General features: G+C 43.3%; 1 protein-coding gene across 3 annotated transcripts; it reads right to left on the reverse strand.

Moving 5' to 3' along the window:
• Positions 1-525: 525 nt before the first annotated feature.
• LOC311161190 (myosin-1B-like) lies at positions 526-14,961 on the reverse strand (the record flags this gene model as incomplete). 3 transcript variants are annotated; one of them, XM_084218542.1, is made up of 38 exons in its annotated part: positions 526-678; positions 1,181-1,276; positions 1,419-1,523; positions 1,615-1,785; positions 1,880-2,005; positions 2,662-2,865; positions 3,007-3,315; positions 3,637-3,761; positions 3,935-4,100; positions 4,187-4,370; positions 4,736-4,932; positions 5,181-5,299; positions 5,536-5,662; positions 5,778-6,167; positions 6,256-6,346; positions 6,434-6,579; positions 6,665-6,841; positions 6,943-7,185; positions 8,122-8,377; positions 8,481-8,617; positions 8,701-8,824; positions 9,501-9,618; positions 9,713-9,800; positions 10,217-10,299; positions 10,483-10,789; positions 11,030-11,200; positions 11,774-11,923; positions 12,015-12,133; positions 12,480-12,618; positions 12,705-12,808; positions 12,914-13,012; positions 13,097-13,160; positions 13,259-13,351; positions 13,437-13,545; positions 13,643-13,670; positions 14,279-14,435; positions 14,527-14,670; positions 14,758-14,961. In XM_084218542.1, 38 exons carry the CDS (start codon positions 14,959-14,961, stop codon positions 526-528), a joined length of 5,823 nt encoding a protein of 1,940 aa, XP_084074668.1. The 3 variants fall into 3 exon arrangements, with proteins under 3 accessions (XP_084074668.1, XP_084074666.1, XP_084074667.1); XM_084218540.1 differs by having other exon boundaries at positions 13,431-13,545; XM_084218541.1 differs by having other exon boundaries at positions 10,217-10,292; positions 10,479-10,789; positions 13,431-13,545.
• Between the last annotated feature and the right edge of the window lie 6,145 nt (positions 14,962-21,106).

Below are 21,106 nucleotides of genomic sequence, written 5' to 3' on the forward strand. Positions count from 1 at the left end.
TTGAGTTTCCCATACTTTTAATCTTAACCAAATAACTAATATTTTTCAATTAATAATATATATATATATGTAGTTATATACATATTTATATATATACATATATGTGTCTGTGTGTAGGCTAAATGCTTCAGGAATCTTTACTCCTGTTATTTTATTTTTTCTTCCCTATGACGAAAATCACTTGGAACAATGTAGTCTTAATACGTCAAAGAAATGCATACTTCTCATTGCAATAGGAATAAAAAACCCATATAATTATTGCTATTCTTCATGCATTTAAAAAAATGCAAATGTAAAAATGCTTTGCTGTGTGATATACTTCTAAATGTGAAGATGACTGTGTACATGTACTCCAAAAGTAATGAATACTAGAATAAATGAATAAATAAAACATCACAGTCACTGTTCATATGCAAGGGTCTCTACTGTCTTTATTACCTAGTCATAAATGATAATTACTAAAGAAAGCAACACAGAGGTTTACATTTTATGCATGCCTCAGGTCACTTTTTAGTCTTGGGAACCTCATTCCTCTTCTTCTATCTTCTTATGAATCTCGCGGCTCTTGGCTCGGAGCTTGTTGACCTGTGACTCTGCAATGTCAGCCCGCTCCTCGGCTTCCTCCAGCTCGTGCTGGATCTTGCGGAACTTGGACAGGTTGACATTGGACAGCTCCTCCTGTGTGGGGAAAGGGAGTTGTGAAAACAACACTCAGCATGTTGGACGTTTATTACCAGGAAACTGGGCAAACAAAAATTCAAAAGCCACAGCGGGGCTGGCAGAGCAGATTCAAAACTAAGATGAGAAGCTGCTCAGGGTGTTATGTGTGTGAGAAGAGAAAAGAATATTGGAATGTCAAAAAGACATTATACACAGCATGGTCTAGGAAGAGTTCATGTCATAGTCCTGAATACACAGACTGATGGCTGTTTCTGGCATCCAGGGCAAGGTATAAGCAAAGAAATAGTGAGAAAAGAGGCTTGCAGCAAAACACATAGGGTTGGGGAAGTATATTTCCTCACAAACTCAGCGAGTCTATTCTCACATTCCACACTGTATCAAAATATCATCATGTTGCATCAAAACAGACAAGGTTCCAAAAAGCTGCACAGAGGAAAACATGAATACAGAATTCCACCTCCACCAGAAGAAAGTCTGGTTTGGAGAAACTGGTACTTACGGCCTCCTCAGCTTGTCTCTTGTAGGATTTCACTTTCATTTGCAGCTTGTCCACCAGATCCTGCAGCCTCAGGACATTCTTCCTGTCTTCCTCAGACTAAAGCAGTTGGTAAACAGAGTAGAGAGTCAATTCTTGGTTCTGCATCACGTGAGGATAACAATTGCCCTTGGGGATGGTGTGGGCACAATGTGACTCACTGTGAGAAAGCCCAGTGAGAGCAGGAGAGCTCCTGCCTTACCTGGTAGGTGAGTTCCTTCACCCTCCGCTCGTACTTGCGCACACCCTTCACGGCTTCAGCGCTGCGCTTCTGCTCAGCATCAACCTCCCCTTCCAGCTCCCGCACCTGCAAGCACAAGCCCATCCCTGCAGCTGCCCTGACAAGGTCTCTCCAAGGAGGGACACGCTCACTCAGGCACAGCCCCAGCCCTACACACCCTGGCCTCCAGCTTCTGGATCTGCTTCTTCCCTCCCTTCAGTGCCAGCTGCTCAGCCTCTTCCAGACGGTGCTGCAGGTCCTTCACCGTCTGGTCCAGGTTCTTCTTCATCCTCTCCAGGTGGGCACTGGTGTCCTGCTCCTTCTTCAGCTCTTCTGCCATCATGGCCGCCTGATCAGACCAAAAGGTCAAAGCCATTTTAGAACTGGAGATATTTTGAGGAGAGTACATTCATCCTCAGCAATGCCAGGAGTGTCCAACTCACATCTGTGATGGCCTTCTTGGCCTTCTCCTCAGCATTGCGGGCTTCCTGGATGGTATCCTCCATTTCACCCTGGATCTGGGCAATGTCCGTTTCCAGCTTCTTCTTGGTGTTGATCAGGCTGGTGTTCTGTTGAAGAGCATGAACATGATTTTTTTTTGTTAGCTTGCAGTATCATATCAAGTACAGCATAAGTATTTCTTTTTAATATAGATGGTGCCATCAGGTCACATTGGATTCCAAAAGAACTACTGTTGTAGCTATTAATTTCTCAGGTATGATGTACTTTTGTATTTCGTGAGCATCCTCTCATGAAGAAAAGAAGTCTTTTCTCAGACAACAAAAAAGGAATTTAGACTGAAAAATGAAAAAAATGTTTTCCTTACCATTTTCACTCTGGTGACCATAAAACTCTGAGATGGCTCTATAGAATACTTATAGTGACATTGTTAAATTACATTAATGACAGAGTTAGTGTGGTCCTATTTTGTTCATGGTCAGCCTACATTTGCCTTTAGAGTCTCAAATGGAAATGTGAAAGGTGTTGAACTCAAGTAAAAGAGTAAGAACCTAACAAACATCTCTGGATTTATTAAGGTATCTGTACTGGAGTCTACTGGAATTCATACTCTATCTACATCTTAAACAAAACTCCTAATATTATCTATCATCTATTACTTCTTATTTACTATGAAAGCCCATGCATTTAACAAAATACTGTTTCAACTCTGCCATTTAAACGTATGGAGCAATAGTATAAATATTAACTATGTTTATTAACTGACCTGGCTGTGGAGGAGCTGAACTCTCTCACTGGCATCCAGAAGCTCCTGCTCAGCCAATTTCCTCGACCGCTCCGTCTGCTCCAGGGCTGCCCGGAGCTCCTCAACCTCAGCCTGCAGCAGGTTTGCTCTGCGCTCCACCATGGCCACCTGCTCCTTCAGGTCATCCTGTGCTCTGACAGCATCATCCAGGTGCAGCTGAGTGTCCTGGAAAAAGAGATACAACAGACTGGGAGGTGTGTGTTTTCTTTTTTTGTATTTCGTATTTTCCCATCAACATAGAAATTAAAGACTTGTAACAGAGGAAAAAAATTTAGCTGTGTCAGAAATCAGCACATTGTGCCATACCTTCAGCACAGCCTGGGTGTTCCTCAGGTTCTTCTGTGCCTCTGCGGCCTGGCGGTTGGCGTGACTCAGCTGGATCTCCATTTCATTCAGGTCTCCCTCCATCTTCTTCTTCAGCCTCAGGGCTTCATTCCTGCTCCTGATCTCAGCATCCAGGGTGCTCTGCATGGAGTCCACAACTCTGAGGTGGTTCCTCTTCATTTGATCAATCTCCTCATCTTTCTCTGCTATCTTCCTGTCAATCTCAGACTTCACTTGGTTGAGCTCAAGCTGCAAGCGCAGGATCTTCCCCTCCTCATGTTCCAGGGAGGCCTGCACAAACATTGATAGCATTGATAAAAATTCATCTTACATTCTAGGGAATTGCAAAATATTTTATGAGATCTCAGCTGTCTGCACTCCCCAGCCAGGAGAGACGACAACCCAGGCCTTGTTAGCCCTCATGTTCCAGGGAGGCCTGCACAAACATTGATAACATCGATAAAAATTCATCTTACATTCTAGGGAATTGCAAAATATTTCTAGATATCTCAGCTGTCTGCACTCCCCAGCCAGGAGAAACGACAACCCAGGCCTTGTTAGCCCTATTTCATCATTTCTTTACTGCAGAAACCAGTGATTGTGGTCATGTACCTCAGCTTCCTCCAGAGCAGCCTGGATTTCAGATTTCTCCTGCTCAATCTGCTTCTTCACTTTCTCCAGCTCATGAACTGCCTTTCCTCCCTCTGCAATCTGCTCCGTGAGGTCGGAAATCTCCTCTGCAAGGAAGGGAAAAAAGCGCTGGGGTCAGGCACAGAGCAGAAGGGTGAAAGGCTCTGCTGCATGAAGGTGCCAGGCCAGATCTCATCCCTGCAGGCCCAGAGCTGATAAATGTGGCAGATAGACAAGCTTGTGAGAAATGCCAGTGAGTATCAGAGGGCCAGGGCCTTACGCTGCAAGTTCTTGTTCTCCCTCTTCATTGTTTCCAGGTGGTCCAAGGACTCCTCATAGGCATTCTTCATCTTGAACAGCTCCGTGCTCAGAGAGCGCGACTCCTTCTGCGAGGCCTCCAGCTCAGCCTGCGTTTCCTCGTACTTCTGCTTCCATTCTGCCAGGATCTGAAGAGAAACGGGGGGTGAGCAGGGCTGTGGCCATCACGGGGCCATGCTCTGGCCAGGAGGGCTGGTGCTGCAGGCCAAAAGACCTTGTCAAAGTTCTTCTGCTTCTTATCCAGAGCAGCGCAGGCAGCATTGGATCTCTCCACGTCAATCATCAGGTCCTCCACTTCATTCTGCAGCCTCTGCTTTGTCTTTTCCAGGGAGGCACATTTGGCATTGACAGCCTCAACATGTTCCTCTGCATCCTGCAGGCGCTGGGCCAGCTTCTTCCTGGGGAGCAGTAATCGTAAGTAAGACTGTGGCATGAAGCAGCATGTTTTTCATAAAAGTAAACTTAGCGTCTCGGTATTGTGTGATCCACATTCACAGAGAGGTGTAAGACTTCTTCCAGACAGCCACTCTATTTCCATGTCTGAATTCTGGAACAATCCTGTAGCATTTCCCTTTCTGCTGACCTCTCTCTGCTATTCGGTTTCCTTCTGCTTTTCCCCATTGTGTTCCTGCTTTCTGTCATATTTTGTCACTTTCTGAACCCACTCAAAGCAGAAAACTGACTGCTCCCCGACAATGTCACAGTGGGCTCCTCAAATTTGCATTCTTACCCTCTGACAGTGTTCTTCACATTCCCCACTTACTTGGCCTCCTCGAGCTCCTCCGTGCGCTGAATCGCGTCCGTCTCATATTTTGTTCTCCACTGGGCCACTTCACTGTTGGCCTTGGACAGGGCTCGCTGCAGCTCTGCCTTGGCCTCCTGCTCCTCCTCATATTGTTCCCGGAGCAAGTCACAATCGTGGCGAGCAGACTGCAGGCCATGGGCCAGGGCATTTTTGGCCTTGATGAAAAAAAACGGTGGGAAAATGAATGGAAACATCCTGGCAAATCTCCTTAATGAGAAGAACTTAGAAAGACCTCTGATGAGAAAAATATGCAAATTTGAAAAAGACTTAATGGATAGACTGCAGGGAAAGAGAAGCAATGCATCTATGGGAAAACTTGCACTCCTTTATGTAAGGGGTTTTCTTTGTCCCTTTCATCTCTTTGATTAACTGATTTAATGTATTAAGGAAAAAGCCTTCTCACCTTTATCTCTTCCTCCAGATGCCTCTTGAGTTCCTCAATCTGCTGGGTGAAAGCCTGCTTGCCTCTTGACAGCTGAGAAACCAAAGCATCCTTCTCTTCCACTTGACGTGAATATTCACCTGAGAAAATTTGCAGATACTCAACAGTTTTAATGCCATTGATGGTGATGCAGCAAACATTTGGAGAGGAAAAACCAAATATTTTTTAGCCCATGCTGAAATTTACAATCCCATTTCAAGCATTTCACAGTAGATATGAAACAAAGTGTGTTGAAAAGACTACGTGCTCAGAAGAGAAATTATTGCAATAACTCTGAGACATTATTGATCTGCACATGTAGATGTGGGTGTCTCACCTGACTCTGTCTGCAGACGAGCTCTTTGAGCATTGAGGTCATTGATCATGCGCTGATTCTGCTCCTCCTTGGACTTAATCTCACTCAGCTGATCTTCCAGAGTGCGGCACATCTTCTCCAGGTTGGCCTGTGTTTCAGCATATGGAAAACAATGAGTTAACCATCCACACATTAAAAAGAGCAAGGAGCAAGGATTGTGTTCTATTCCACTGGGTCAATGAACCAGGAAAATAATTGTGTACCTTGGCTTTGGAGACAGACTCCATGTTGCTGGCCAAGTCATCAATCTCCATCTTCAGCTCACTCTTCTCCTTCTCCAGCTTCTGCTTCACACGTTGCAGGTTGTCGATCTGCTCGCCCAGCTCAGCCGTGCTGTCCGCGTGCTTCTTGCGCAGGGCGGCAGCCGTGGCTTCGTGCTGCAGCGTGGCCTCTTCCAGGTCACGGCGCATCTTCTGGAACTCTGCCTCACGCTTCTTGTTCATATCAATCTGGGCTGCTGTGGCCCCTCCTGCTTCTTCCAGGCGCTCGCTGATCTCCTCCAGCTCCCTGGACAGGTCAGCGCGATGCTTCTCTGCTTTAGCGCGAGAGGTTCGCTCTGCCTCAATTTCCTCCTCCAGCTCCTCAATGCGGGCCTGCAGAACAGCAGGGACCCTTCACAGCCGTGCCCTCCTCCTGCCTGAGCTGAGCCTGAGCAAGGCAGGGGAAGGAACAGAGACTTGCCTGCAGCTCCTTGATCTTCTTCTGAAGTTGCATGCCCAGGGCTTGTTCATCCTCGGTTTTACTCTGGATCTGGCTGATTTCAAAGTCTTTCCTTTGGGACAAGTGAACCGTGTTAGAGCTCCAAGAAAAGAGACAAGTGGTGCAGCCCAGCACTCAGGAGTCCCAGAACCACACTTACTTCTTCAGCTTCTCATCCAGCTGCTGCTTATCATTCTCCAAATCCATGATGCTGTCCTGGGCCAGCTTCAGGTCTCCTTCCAGTTTCCTCTTGGCTCTCTCCAGGTCCATGCGCAGTTTCTTCTCTTGCTCCAGGGACCCTTCCAGCTAAACACAACAAGACCATCAGGCCTCTGCCAGACAGCTTGGACTCCATACCTGTCCTGTTCCTGCTCTATGTCTGTGTGCTTACATCATCCACTTGCTGTTCCAGCTTGGTCTTGGCTTTGGTCAGAGTATTGACTTTGTCTTCCTCTGCTTGCAGGTCATCCAGGGTCTGCTGATGGGCCTCTTGGAGGGCTTTCTTCTCTTTTGTCAGCTTGGCAATGGTCTCGTCCAGAGCTGCCATCTCCTCAGTCAGGTTTTTCACCTTTGGGAAGAAAGGAGCAAATGTAAATACAGTAGCTACACAAGTCCAGTAACAGCACAAGGCTCTTTTCCACAGTGCGAGTGACAGGTTCTACCTCCTACCTTGTTTTCGGTGGCATGTTTTTCCTTCTCCACCTTGGCCAATGTTAGCTCAAGGTCATCAATATCTTTCTTCAACTCTGAACATTCATCCTCCAGCTTCCTCTTCTTGGCTGTCAACTCAGCATTAATCTCCTCTTCATCTTCAGCCCTTTCGGTCACCTCCTTAATTTTGGCTTCCAGCTGGATTTTGGTTTTGATGAGCTGGTCGCACCTTTCCTCAGCATCAGCCAAAGCATCAGCTTCCTTTTAGAGAAGCATCAATTTTTTTGTTAATTGCAACTGTTTTTAAAAGCTGAATGGAGAATTGGTATTTCTCACTGAGGAAAAGAAACATGGAAATACTATCTTTTGTTTTCTTCTAGCAAGTTATTTTTTGCACTGACTCTTTTAATTCAAATTAGGTTTTTATTCTATTTCATTTTTTTACTCACATCAATAATTCGCTTCTATTTTTCCTATGGATATGATGATCATATCTTTCAAGACAGTTATATACAAGAGTTTAGACAAGCTTCTCTGAAAATTAAATACTGTATATAAATGTGTAGGTTTTTTTTTCTTTATCTTTTTCTGAGCTTTTCTTGGCAAGACTGACTTTGAATTATTTTTCTTTGAGTGATATAAATTGATATATAGTTAGGTGTAATCAGAGGTTTCAATCTGAACCTGCGTATATTTTGAATCTGTGTAGCAAACATCTAAATACACAAGGTAATGTTTAAATATTGACCAATCCCTTGATCTCCCAATGGACTTAGGAGGTAAATACAGGATTGTGACAGAAAGCAGGGGGATTTTGTGTCCTCCTGGAAAAGTGGTTGCAGAAGGACAGGTGACATAACATGTATCATATAAAATGGGATATGGGTCTTTGGGCAACTCCCTGAAACCAGAGTAAGTTGTCAAATGAATTGCTCCACAGACTCTGCTAACTGTAAATTCTGTATCTCCAGTGACCACACTGGATGCTATGTTGTGAGCCTGCAGAAACAGACCTATGGCATACATGCTTCAAAAGTCATTCCCAAGCTAGAACCTCCCATTATAATGGTGACACGGAGTGGTCTGAATGCTACCTTCCATTCTTCATATTAAAATATTTTCTTAGACAATTTATTGTGTAACATGAGACTTTTGTGCTGTGAGGGTACGTGGAAGAAATACACTAACAATACTTACAGATTGCACTTGGAGCTGGAGGTCATTTTTCTCCTGCATTAGAGATGCCATTTTCTCTTCCAGCTCCTTCCTCTTTGCCTCAGACTTTGCAAGCTCTTCCTTGGTTTTCTCAAACTCTCCCTTCATGTTGGCCATTTCCTTCTCAGACTCTGCACTCTTCAGCAAGGGCTTGATCTTGAAGAACAGCTTCATCCATGGCCAGTGTTTGACATTCATGAATGAACGAACGTTGTACTGGATGCAGAAGATGGATTCCCTGAGGCATAATTAAAATGTACAATGAATATTCTCAGTCTGACGAGTGTCAACACTTTTCCATGAGCAAAATGACACTTTAACTGAAGAAGAGGAAGGTGTACCTGCGCTCCACCATTCTCCGATATTCCACCCTCATCAGGAAGCCCCTGCACCTGGCCTGGGTGCGGGTGATGAGCTCTGCCAGCTTCTCATCCCTCATCTCCTCCAGGAGCCCCAGCAGCCCAGCTTTGAAGAACACCTTGAGAGAGGGAATGTTGCAGCACATCACTGGCAGGTAGAGAGAGCAAAGCTCAGGCAGGCTGTGAATGGGGGGGTTTGTACCTTGGTGTGTCCAAATTTGTACTGGGTGTGGTCCACATCGATTGACCCAAGGAGCTTCTCAGAAGCCTTCTTGCTATCGATGAACTGTCCCTCAGGGATGGCACTGGCATTAAGCACCTTGTATCTGTGGAATTGGAGGAAATAGAAATGAAGGCAATGTCCAGTAATAAAAATGTACTGTTTACTGAAACCAAGAGCAGTGTTTGCAGCAGAACCAGGCTGAGGAATTTGGAATTTCATCCCTTGTTTAGAGCTATCCTTCTGATGAAGTCTTAACCTGGTAACAAAATTTAAGGAAACTTTTCCAGTCCTTAGAGGACCAGCCACCATGAAGAAGACAATGATTTCCAGTGAGTTCAATCCATATCTTTTTACTGAAACTATTCTGTAGAAAATTGCCACTTTCCTATACCCTCTGTACTGGAGAAAAACCTCTTCCCCTGAAACTTGCAGCTGGTGTAATGGTCAAGGAACTCATGGTTTGTAATTTTTACCTGAGTACATTTTGCAACACATACCAGCCTACATTTAATAATCTTGTAATCACTGGCTTATGCAGCTCTACAATACTTCCATACTCCGATGCCCCTGCAGTCAGCTAGGACACCTGACACTCTTCACTTCTCAACAATTTTTCTTTTCCAAGCCATATATGTTGCCTTTTGTTATGCATGTCAACATTTCCTTTTCTTCTAATTATAGCCAGAAAGAGGTAGTGTTAAAAAATATCCCAAAGGGATAAAATAGTTGGCAGGAAAGTCATCAGGAAAGACAGAATTGAAATCAGACAGGAAACTGACCTCTGTTTGAAGTCAGCGTAGAGGATTCTGCTGGGGAACCCTTTCCTGCAGATTCTGATCCCTTCCAGCACGCCGTTACAGCGCAGCTGGTGCAGCACCAGCTCGTGCTCCATGGCCCCTAAGCAATAAGGCAAATATTTGATAATTCATGATAAAACATAGAGAATAATAGGTGCATCACACTGTTTTTTATTTCTGCTTGTGGCTCTTACCAGGTGTTTTAGACTCGTTGGGGATGATGCAGCGCACAAAATGTGGGTGGGTGCTCCGCAGGTTGGTCATCAGCTTGTTCAGATTCTCCTGTGGGTTCATTAATTAAGGTTTTTAATTAACACATAGTACCTCCTCAGTTACTCTTTCAGATGTGAGGAAAGTCTTTTAAAACATTAACAGATTTGTAATTCCTAACTATAGCAATTTTTAATGTGAGTTTTCTTTTGTCTTTCACTCTTCAGCAGGAGAGAAAGTAACAAAACCTTGCAATGTGCTTTAATGAGACTGGGGAATATATCTATACCTTCCTCAGCTGGCCTCAGCTGACTTTATGTCAGCTCATTTATGAATAAATAAAGAATTATTCTTGATACAGAAAAATGTTAACTGATGCAGTTAAATGGCCTTATTGCAGCTAGAGTGAGAATTTACGATCTTCAACTCAAAACAAACAAAAAAAGGCAAACGAGAAAAGAAGTAGAGAGAATGACTTTGGTACTCACCCTGAAAAGAGCTGAGACAGTCTGGAAAGAAGAACCCTTCTTCTTGCCTCCCTTCTTGCCACCACCACCACCACCACTAGCCTCTGAAGAACACCAAAAAAAAAAAAAGGAAAAAAAAAAGATGGTTTTATGACTTGTTAAGACGACATTTTATCGTATATACTAGTCATGATAAGAATGGAACATGGAAAAGAACAATAGTTGATATTCATGGCTTTGGTAGAGTCATTAAATAAACATGGAAATATGAATTTCAGAGAACTGACCTGCCTCTCCTCCAGCAGAGGCAAACAGTAAAGCCAGTGTCTTCAGGGATGACTTCTGATACAACCCCACAACAGTTTCATTCAGAGGGTCCTTGTTCTTATCAAGCCACCCAGAGATGTTGTAGTCCACTGTGCCAGCATAGTGCACCAGGGAGAAGTGAGCCTCAGCCTTGCCTTTACCAGGCTTGGGCTTCTGGAAGTTGTTGGACTTGCCCAGGTGCTGGTCATAGAGCTTGTTCTTGAAAGAGGTGTCAGTTGCCTTGGGGAACATGCACTCCTCTTCCAGGATGGAGAAGATGCCCATGGGCTGGGAGAAGCATAAGGAAGGAGGGAGGACAAGGTAAAAAGGCAGAAAGATTCAGAGATGAAATAACTTCCTGAGAGGGATAATATTACTGCTCTCAGGGATCGTTCTGTTCAGCAAATCAAAAATAATACAAACTGATGAATCTGTACTATCACATTTACCATTTCAAGCTGCATTTAGAAATATATATAAAATGAATGCATGTCTGAAAATACCTGACATTGTGAATTACAGAAATACCTTCTCAATGAGCTCAATGCAGGCAGCCAGGTCCATGCCAAAGTCAATGAACTCCCATTCAATGCCCTCCTTCTTGTACTCCTCCTGCTCCAGCACGAACATGTGGTGGTTGAAGAACTGTTGCAGTTTCTCATTGGTGAAGTTGATGCACAGCTGCTCCAGGCTGTTGAACTGCACAATTACAAACCAAGATTATTATGAATGTAAATTAAGGAAGTTAGGTATAGAGAACAGTGCTGCCTATTTGTACCAAACACAGGAGGATCTGTAAGTGCTCTGTCTTATTTGATCCGTAAGTTTGGAATTTCTGTCAGTGTTTCTCAACCTGAACTTTATCCATATATTTATTACTCTAGAAGCTTAGATATTTGGAATAACTCAGATTTTGTCGGCTTTGATATCTACTAGACTGTGCTAATTCAGTTACAGGAGAGTCCACCGCACAACACTATATCCAACATTCACAAACGTTGATTACAAATCATGTCTCCAGCCTTCAGCAAAAAATCTGCACTTAGGGATTTCTTTGGCATATGTACAAAACAAAATGCTATTTCCAGTTAAAACCCTGTGAGAATCAGAATGCTCTAGATACACTATAAAAGGTCAAAGCATTTATTTAAAAAACTAAAACAAAAAAAGAAAATAAAAAATGACCAACAAACCAGCAGCATTCCTCCTGAAGTATTTTGTCACTCAGCAATGTGATTTTAACAATCATGCTAGTAAATCTGAAATCCTTACATCAAAGATCTCAAAGCCAGCAATGTCCAGGACACCAATGAAGTACTGCCTGGGCTGCTTCGTGTCCAGCTGTTGGTTGATACGAACAACCATCCACAGGAACATCTTCTCAAACACTGCCTTGGCCAGGGCACCCACTGAGTTGTATACCTGAAATGCAAAACAGAAAGAGTGTAGTTATCATGCAGGACAAAAGAGAAGGTCCAGAGAATCTATCCTTAAAACAAGGGGTTGTTGTTACCTGTTGCACAGTTTGGCCCTTGGTGACGTATTCATTGCCCACCTTGACTCGTGGGTAGCAGAGGGCCTTGAGCAGGTCTGCTGAGTTCAGACCCATCAGGTAGGCAGCCTTGTCAGCAACTTAACACAAAAACAATCGGTTGTTAAAGTAGAAATCACTGTTCCTTTAAAAAATATATCAAAGGCAATTCCAGTAAAAATCAAAATATTAGTAAAGATAAAAAAGGCATAGGTAATAACGGCAGCACTCTTTGGGAGAGACACTGGACCTTACAATCTGCATTATACAAAATAATCTGATTTGAGTTCCTCCAGAGAAGTCCTGTGGCTAGGACCCACTGCTATTCTACAGTACTGGCACTGAGGAAATGCAAAAGCTGAGTCAATCATTCTGACCCTCACATGCTGCCTTCAACTCAGTGAGTGTTCACTAGCTCCTGAGCTCTGGGATGGGTGGTGCTGGTACCTTCGGTGCCATCAGGCTCTGCCTGCTCCTCTCGTTGCTTCTGCTTGAACTTCAGGTTCCCGTAGTGCATGACAGCCCCTGTCAGCTTGTAGATGGCTGTTTTCTCATCAGCACTGAAACCCAGGATGTCGATGGCACTCTGACAAAAGAGTTGTTAAGGTGAGTACCCCAACTGTTAAAGGTCACAGAAATGAAAGCTCACTTAAGAAAACTTCTGCTACTTACGTCAGTGGCCATCAGCTCCTCCTGGTCGTTAATGCTGGGAACTGTGATCTCACCTTGACTCACGTACAGATAGTCATAGGGGTTGGTGGTGATCAGTAACATCTCTGAAAAGAAGGACAAAACAGAGACAGGTCAAATGCAATTGGCACAGAAAAGAACTCAAACTTGTTCCATGACCTTTGGCTGGAGGAGTTACTGATTTTTCCTACCAATAAGCTCTGGCTTCTTGTTGGACATGATCTGATAAAAGATGTGGTAGCTCCTTTCCGCCTTGAGCTGGAAAGTGACTCTGGACTTCTCCAGCAGATCTGGCAAAGAAGGTAGGACACAGTCAAGCACAATAAGTGGGGAAGGATGGAGGGAAAGGGGATCGGGCCAGAAGGGTGTCTTACATGTTTCAATGTCAGCAGAAGCCAGTTTGCCTGTGGCACCAAAATGGATTCTGATGAATTTACCCTGAAAGCAGCAGGAAAGTCAATGGAGACTTATTTTAACAATCTGGACAGCAAGAATATCCAAATTGGTGTTGACAGCTGTGCCAATTAATAACTCACAAAGCGTGAGGAGTTGTCGTTCCTCACGGTCTTGGCATTTCCAAAGGCCTCCAGCAGTGGGTTGGCACTGATGATTTGATCCTCAAGTGTCCCCTAGAATAGAAGTCTTCTTGTCGTGATCTAGCTCATGAGGAAATGGGATAGTTGCAGGTTCCTAGCCCTGGGACCTCACCTGCATTTTGCCTGAGGTCTGCTCCTCCTTTTTCTTGTCCCCACTGGCTGCAATTGTTGCAAAGTACTGGATGACACGCTTTGTGTTCACAGTCTTCCCGGCCCCGGATTCTCCGCTGCCAAAGCCAAGAGAGAAGCAGAGGGTGCGTGGTCAGGCAGGAGGTGCCCTGGCACCGGGCAGCCCCGCAGGGACCCGCGCAGGGGGGTACCTACGTGATCAGGATGGACTGGTTCTCACGATCTGTCAACAAGGCAGAAACAAGTAGACTTTGTAAATGAAGAACACACTAATACTGAAAATGAATACAAGTTCTGACAATTAAAACACCCGCAATTTTTTTTCTTTGTTTACTCCTAAGTCTTTTTTTCCACTTCAATTCCTTGCAAAGCAATTTGTACTTGCACTCTTTCCTTGAAACATATTCACGGATATCCCTCCAAATGTCATAGGGAAGGCCCATGGCTTTTTTAAGGATCCCTTCAAGCACAAAACATTCTGTTATTCTATAAAGCTTTACCATGGACATTGAAAACCCTCTAAGAGCCATATGCTGCTTCTTTGTTCCACGGTATAGTTTTTTCCTTCTCTTGCATGCAGTAAATTGTTTTAATTTTCTGCTACACAGACTGTTTTTACAGCAGCAGAGAAAGAGAGATTAAAGACCTATGACAAAGGACTGCTGACCGTGGGTAACACTTTGGAACTCAACAGCACAGAGGAAGAAAGGAATGAAAAAGGCAGAAGCAAAACTAGCAACTCTACATAATCCTATTTCATTTTTCTTGGCAGGTTTTATCAAGACAAAGCAGAACAGTTGTGCTCTGATGCTTATGATGCGAGCCACTCACCAGTCAGCATGAACTGATAGGCGTTGTCAGAGATGGAGAAGATGTGTGGAGGGGCCTCCTGGCGCTTCTTGCCTCGGTAGGCCAACACCACCTCGGGGTTGTACACCGGCAGCCACTTGTAGGGGTTGACAGTGACGCAGAAGAGACCCGAGTAGGTCTGCAAGGAAGGGACACAGCTCGCTGGCTTGCCCTGAGCCTGGCCCAGCAGCTCCTGAGGCTGCCCAGAGGAAGCTGCTGCTGCCACTTACGTAGATCATCCAGGCTGCGTAACGCTCTTTGAGGTTGTACAGCACAGCGGGTTCGTGCAGGTGGGTCATCATGGCCATGTCCTCGATCTTGTCATACTTGGGAGGGTTCATGGAGAAGATTTGATCTTCCTTTACGGTCAGGGTCTGTCAGAGGGCAGGAAGGTACATGCTTGTCAGCTAAGAGCCAGAGTGGGAATGAACTGCTGTTCATAAGTTTTGTATTTTACCCACCTCTCCCCCTTCAGTCTTGACAGTGACTTTTCCCGATTCCCTGCTCGTGATGGTGCTCTTCACATAGGACTCCTTTGCATGTACCACGAAGACAGATGACTTGGCATCAAAAGGTTTGTTCTGGGCCTCAATTCTCTCCTTCTCCGATTTTCGGAGGTAGGGAGCAGCCTCCCCAAAGATGGCCATCTCAGCGTCCGTGGACATGGCTGTGGTTTACCGCGTGCAGCAAGGCACCGCGCTGAAAAGGAGAGGCAATTCTGAGTGAAGGGGGAAATTTCTTTTCAGCAGCTACCTTAGGCATTGTTGTGTTCTGCTGTGCCTGTTATTCCAGTCTTCCTTTCTGCTTTACCTGCTTTTCACTCTAGATGTCTTTAAGTTTATTTTAATCTTAAAGAAGATAGGTGTGTTTGATTGAGGTCAAGGCTTTTTCCCTTTTTCCATTTTACAGTTTCAGTTCATTAGATCTCACCATGTTTTAGAAGGCTATGCAGAAAATTAGATCGATTGGAAGATTCAGTGGTAATCAAAGATCCAGTAGAAATACCAAGCAGAAGAGATACCAAGAGAAGCCATCTTATCAAAATTATGAAAGCCCACTTATATTCTTTCTCTCTCTCTCATTTCAGCCCTTGTAATTTGTGCCAATTATAGAGATGTAGTATCATCAGGGAACAGATGTGGAGTAAGCAGAAGCAGAGGTCTGAGTAGTCTATGCAAACCTTTTTCCTCTGTAGAGAAATCAGAGTTTTGTCTTCTCCAATTGTTCTGCCCTTTCCTGTTCAAGCTCACCCTTTAATACTAACTTACATAGAAAAAGGAAAACTTCTCAATAAAAAGCATTTGAGAGATTTGACAAAATCTTAACTATACATTTGCTTTTCATTCACCTTTTCTTTCCTGGATTTCTGTTTACAGTCAATCTCCTTTTAGGGGTTCTGTGTGTAAGAGGTCAATTATTTCCCAGCAGGTACCAAACAAATGTGTCCAACACAGTTATAAAAGGAAATTTGCTCTTTTAGACAGCACAGGTCAGGTAGAATTTCACTGCTTTAGTGTGCACAGATGTAAAGGGTTATGGGAAGTGGCCTTAAAAATGCATAAAAAAGCAAACCTGGAGTCTGTTCCTATGGAGTAAGTAAATCAGTCTTACCTCTTGTGTCACCAGTTGACTTTAAGCCTGGAAGTTGGTCAATACTGAAAAAGAGAAGTGACAACTTCTGTCTTATCTTTGCACAGACTCCCAAGAATAAGCCACAGGGCAAAAAACATGCCAGTGACTTCAACAGAGAGGGAGCATGCCTATGGAGACAGCTAGTGCTTTGAGGAAAGCAGTTCCACAGGCAGCAGGAATGCTGTGGGGTTCTGCCAGCACCCAGCTGTCCCTATTCTTACCTTTAATCCTTCCACAGAGGCAGAAGAGGCTTGTCCTACCAGCACTTTTATAGGTTCTGGTTTGCACATTCAATTCCCTCCTCCTCTTTCTTAGGTCAAAAAATTTTTGGCAAAGCATTGTTTGGCAAACTTGACCGAGTGCTTGTGGATATATTTAGAAATATTTGAGGTCTTCCTAGCTATGTGAATAAATCTCCTATAAATATTATGACTAGGAATCTAGGAAGGAGGAAGTGCAGTCCAGCAAATAGAGCACGACACTGGATCTTGGAATTGTTGGCTTCTCTTCTCCTGTTAATTGCTGTTTGACATATAAGATTTGTGTGTCTCAGGACTCAGCAGTAGTTAGAAGGATTACTATTTCAAGAGCATTGGAGGGAACCTATTCTAAAATATTCTGGAAATAAATAATAGGAATAATCTAGTATAGTCTAATTCCAAGACTGGATGACCATATCATGCTTGTGTTACAGCACCTATTTACAATTCCTTAGTTTTTTGGTGGGTACTTTCAAAATAGCAGATAAGACAGATTATTCTCCTTGATTCATACATTTAATTACATCTTTTGCCTTCTTCTGAAGTATTACTGAGTGGCTGTGATTTGAAATTCAATTTTAGAGGTATTATTTTGCCATTCTCAGTATCTGGCTGTGCTGGTTTGCTCTGATATACGTCCAGCAGAAATTTCAGTGAGCTCACACTAGCAGGAATTCCCAAGGATGCAGTTTACATCTTTCATCTTTTATGTTTATTGGCAGTTTTAACTCACCAACCTCCTGCTATTTTAGAAACCTTGGACAGTGGCTGTGGTTACCAAATGCAAGAATGGGATTAAGATCCCAAGCTGTCCTCCAGCCATCCCAAGCACAAATACAAATGCCACTGAAATATAGAGAATTCCTGGGAGCCTTAGTATTTCCTTTGCAAAGAATTAGGAAGGATCTGCTGTTCAAAGTTCTTCCATGGACCTGGGATGTGGTGTGTTTATCATATTGGGAAGACTCACATTTTCTCTCAAACATCAGGAAACTGAAGCAATGTGAGAAGGATGACCAGTCTTTGCAACTCACTTTAAAAAACATTTGTGTGCGTATAACACTGCATGTATGACTGAAACATCTGAGATCAAGTATTCTTTTAAGAGATTGCCAATGCCTTTCTGAAAAATATGTGTAGAGATAATTTCTGTTTGAAAAATAATATTGTGTGTTTGTTGAACTGTCACTGAAGAAAACACCATCCTCCTGTATACCAAAGTGGGTAAAGGGAGACAAAGAGAGATTTTCCCCCTCTTCTTCTTTCTTTTTCTTCTTCTTCTTCTTTTTCTTGTTCTTATTCTCCTTCTTCTTCTTTTTCTTCTTCTTCTTCTCCTTCTTCTTCTTCTTCTAATGCATTACATATTACCTTAACAAAGAATATACTTGACTGTTCTTTATGTGTCATATGAAATTAACTCCAAGATGAATTTACAGCTTTTTGATAAACTTGTCTCTCACTGCTGACTCCTGAGTTGTGTGGGAACTTAAAGCTTTCCAGCTGACAGCCATACAGCCATCGGAAAGCTCCCATCCAATATCTCCTTTTACAGTTATTACTGTGTTTAGGTGTCTAGTTGCATCTGCAAAATGATTCCTCATAATTCAATTTCCCTCCTGGGTTCTCTGAGCATGTCAATTAAAGAAGATGACATGGATTCCAGCGCACTGGTTCAAAGGTCACACTTGCAGTATATCATCCTCTCTGCCAGTTTGATATCTTGCATTTTGTTTCACCTCCTAGAGTCATGGGAATCATCTGGGAAGGCAACAGATTCAAGGAGGAATGACAGATGACTTGTTTTTCTGTTTCTTCCTAACCTAGAAGCCTGACAATAAAGGGCTACTGATTTTCATCTGCCTCGTTCAGGAAATGGCACCTCATCTATATTTTTTCCTGCAATGAGCACAACATCAGGGCCAAAGCCATTCTAGGGCTCTGAGTTCTCATAGATTGCCTTGCCTCTTCATGTTCTGTGAATTTTCTGAATATTTTTCCATCTTTGTGACATCTCATGAGCCCATTGCATTTCAGACTTTTTACACAATTTTTTTTAACTAGGATGAAATGGTGTCAACTTGTGCTTAAGCTATTTTCTGCTGTTTTCAAATTTTGGAAAGGATTGCATAAAAGCTTTTCACTTGTAGATGGAAAAGAGATTCATAAATACAGAGAAGTGAGGGTTCTACTTCTCCTGTGATTGTAGAGATGGACTTCATGCTGCTGGAAAAGTTAATTACCTCAATCTTCAACTCATCTTTCTCCTTTGACAGCTTCTGCTTGATGCTTTGCAGGTTTTTACTCACCAAATTCATCTGTCTACAGCAGCTACTTTGTGAAACAAAAATTAAAACAACATGTTTACCCAAGACATCTGAGACTCCACTTCTTCATTCCTGATTCTTCTGCCTCCATCTCCAAGCAGTCCAGTTAGGTAGGGAATGGGAGCTAGAAGTCATTCTGTAACAGTTTCTCTCTGCTTCTTCTTCCTCTTCATACTTCTCCCTTACTCCAACATGGGCTCTCCATGGGCTGAATTTTCTCCAGGAAATTTCCACCTCCTCCAGGGCTGAGTCCTTGAGCTGCATGTGGGTATCTTGTCTACAGTGGTCATCTCCACAGGCTGCAAGGAAATCTCTGCCCCAGTGCCTGGAGCTGCTCCTTCTGATTTGACAAGATAGAGCACAGGATCAAAAGAAGCAAAACACTCACTAAGGTCAAAGTCATCAACAGATGCTGCTCTTTTCCTATTCACTAAAATAGTAATTTCATCACAGAAAGCTTGATCAGGTATTATTTCTTCTGCAAAGGAACTTCTTGTCAATCAGTGTAGATGAAATAAGTTTCCATGAAGATCTTTGCCTCCACTGAATAAGTCTGACAAGTTAATTCAGAAACTTGAGTAATATACCACAAAACCAGAAAATTAGGGTAGAGCAGAAGGTGGGAAATCTTGATGGACATTTTACACTTCTTGAGAGATCTAAGGCTGATGGAATTGAGACAGTGGATATTGTAGGCTGGATGAGGCCTTCTGCAGCTTGTGAAGATATGACCACTTATCCTATGTACTGATTTATTTTGCTAGGGATATCTGAGCTATATCTTTTCTCATATGTTTTTTTGGATCTCCTGGCTCACTGGCTGCTTCCCAGAGCCAGATGTGCTGTTTCTGCAATTTTTTTTTGTTCTTACACACTATTCTTCACATTAATATTAGACTTAGGGGCATAATAGTGTTGATTTTATCCCATTACAAAAATTATTTACACCTGAAAAGATGTGTGAATTTGTTGATTTTAATAGTCCTCAGTTACAATTAATTTTCAGTGAAAATTTCATGTTAGATCTGTGCTAGGAATTTGATTTGGCGTCATGGGTGGAAATATGACTCTTATTAGAGACCATTTGCCTTTGGAGCCTTGTGTAAGACAAATGTATTCAAGGAGCTGGTGATACCCACTCGGTTGGTCCTTGCACTGTGAACTTTAGAATTCCATATGTTACTAAGGTAAGCTTTAACTTAAACATCCACGAGAAAGGCAAATTGTGTCTGTATCAAGGAGCAGAATGTCTCAGTCCTGACCAGGAGACCACTGTAGGTGGAGAAGTCAAGGATCTGCATCCCAGTTAACCTCAGAGTGCCCAGGCCCACACTGAGCTGTGCTGCCCATCCTGCACCACCTTGGGGCTGTGCTGATTTCTGTGTGAATCACATCTTTTCTTGTGCTCTCTGTCATCAGCTGCTGCTACTGTTCTTTTTCTTATCTCATTGCTATTTCCAGTAAATTGCCCTTATCTTAATCTGGGATCTTTGCTTTTTGTGCCTCCAATTTCCTTCTCCAGTGCTTTACAGAGGAGGGAGAGGGAGGAAGGGCCCATGGTTTTAGAGGGAGTACTAATCTGGAGAATACCATTCACAACACTATCTTATTCAACTGCCTTTTTTATTAAACCAGATTTTCTTGGACCTTTCTTATTGAGATCCACAAAAAAGCCTGCATTGTCCATGTCCTCCTCCCTGCCCGCTCCCATCTGCCTGCAAATCTGCAGCTTGTTCACACCTTCTCACTTCAAGCCACGATTTCATCTTGAGTTACTGTGAAAATCCTTCTTTGCGGGCTAATTGGAAAGAGCACATCTTCCTCAAAGACAAGAATAACTATCTAACTAGGTGTGTTAGGACAATTGGACAAGCTGCTTAACTGCCTTCCCTACTCCTTCTGCAAGCAGGGTAGTGTATTAGGAGCTGGGAGTAGGATGAAATTATTTAGATTTGCAGATTTGAGTGCAGTTAGAAAAGGGACTGTGACCTTTCTCAGCTGCTTTATGGTTTGTTGAAGATAAACCCAGATAAAATGAATGATGTGATCAGCATTTGTCATGGCATTCTTTGGAATACAGGGCTTTGGAATTCTTGGCTTTCATTGAGTTCTTATTAGTTCTTTCTCACTCTTCCCAACTGACATAAGTTTCCAGAGGGATTTGCCTCCCATTCAGATTCAGCAGTGTCACTAGCTCTCCTGTAAAAGTCATGCCAGAGCCTAATTCCTTTTTATCTGCTGTGAAAGGCAGCCTACTCTCACCCACCTCCCACAACAAATCCATAGGTGAGCACCTCCTAGGAAATTATTACGGGGACCAGGTTTGGTCCTCTTAGATATTCCACATGTAAAGGGTTTTTAATGTTTAATACCAACTTTACTTATTTGAAGATGTTTGATGTTTCATGCGATTTTGCTTCAGCACAATGGCACTGCAGTGTGATGGAGTCACAATGCAAACACAGCAGAGTGATTGCAATATTGAGTGGGGTCACAAATCACAGCTGAGTCCTGCTCCACACACTCAGCATCACTGAGGGACCCCGGTGCTGGGAAGGATTGTCCCTCCCATGCTGCTGACAGAGCTGTCTTCC

This window comes from Fringilla coelebs, assembly GCF_963513975.1.
Source record: "Fringilla coelebs genome assembly, chromosome: 19".
Taxonomy (NCBI): domain Eukaryota; kingdom Metazoa; phylum Chordata; class Aves; order Passeriformes; family Fringillidae; genus Fringilla; species Fringilla coelebs.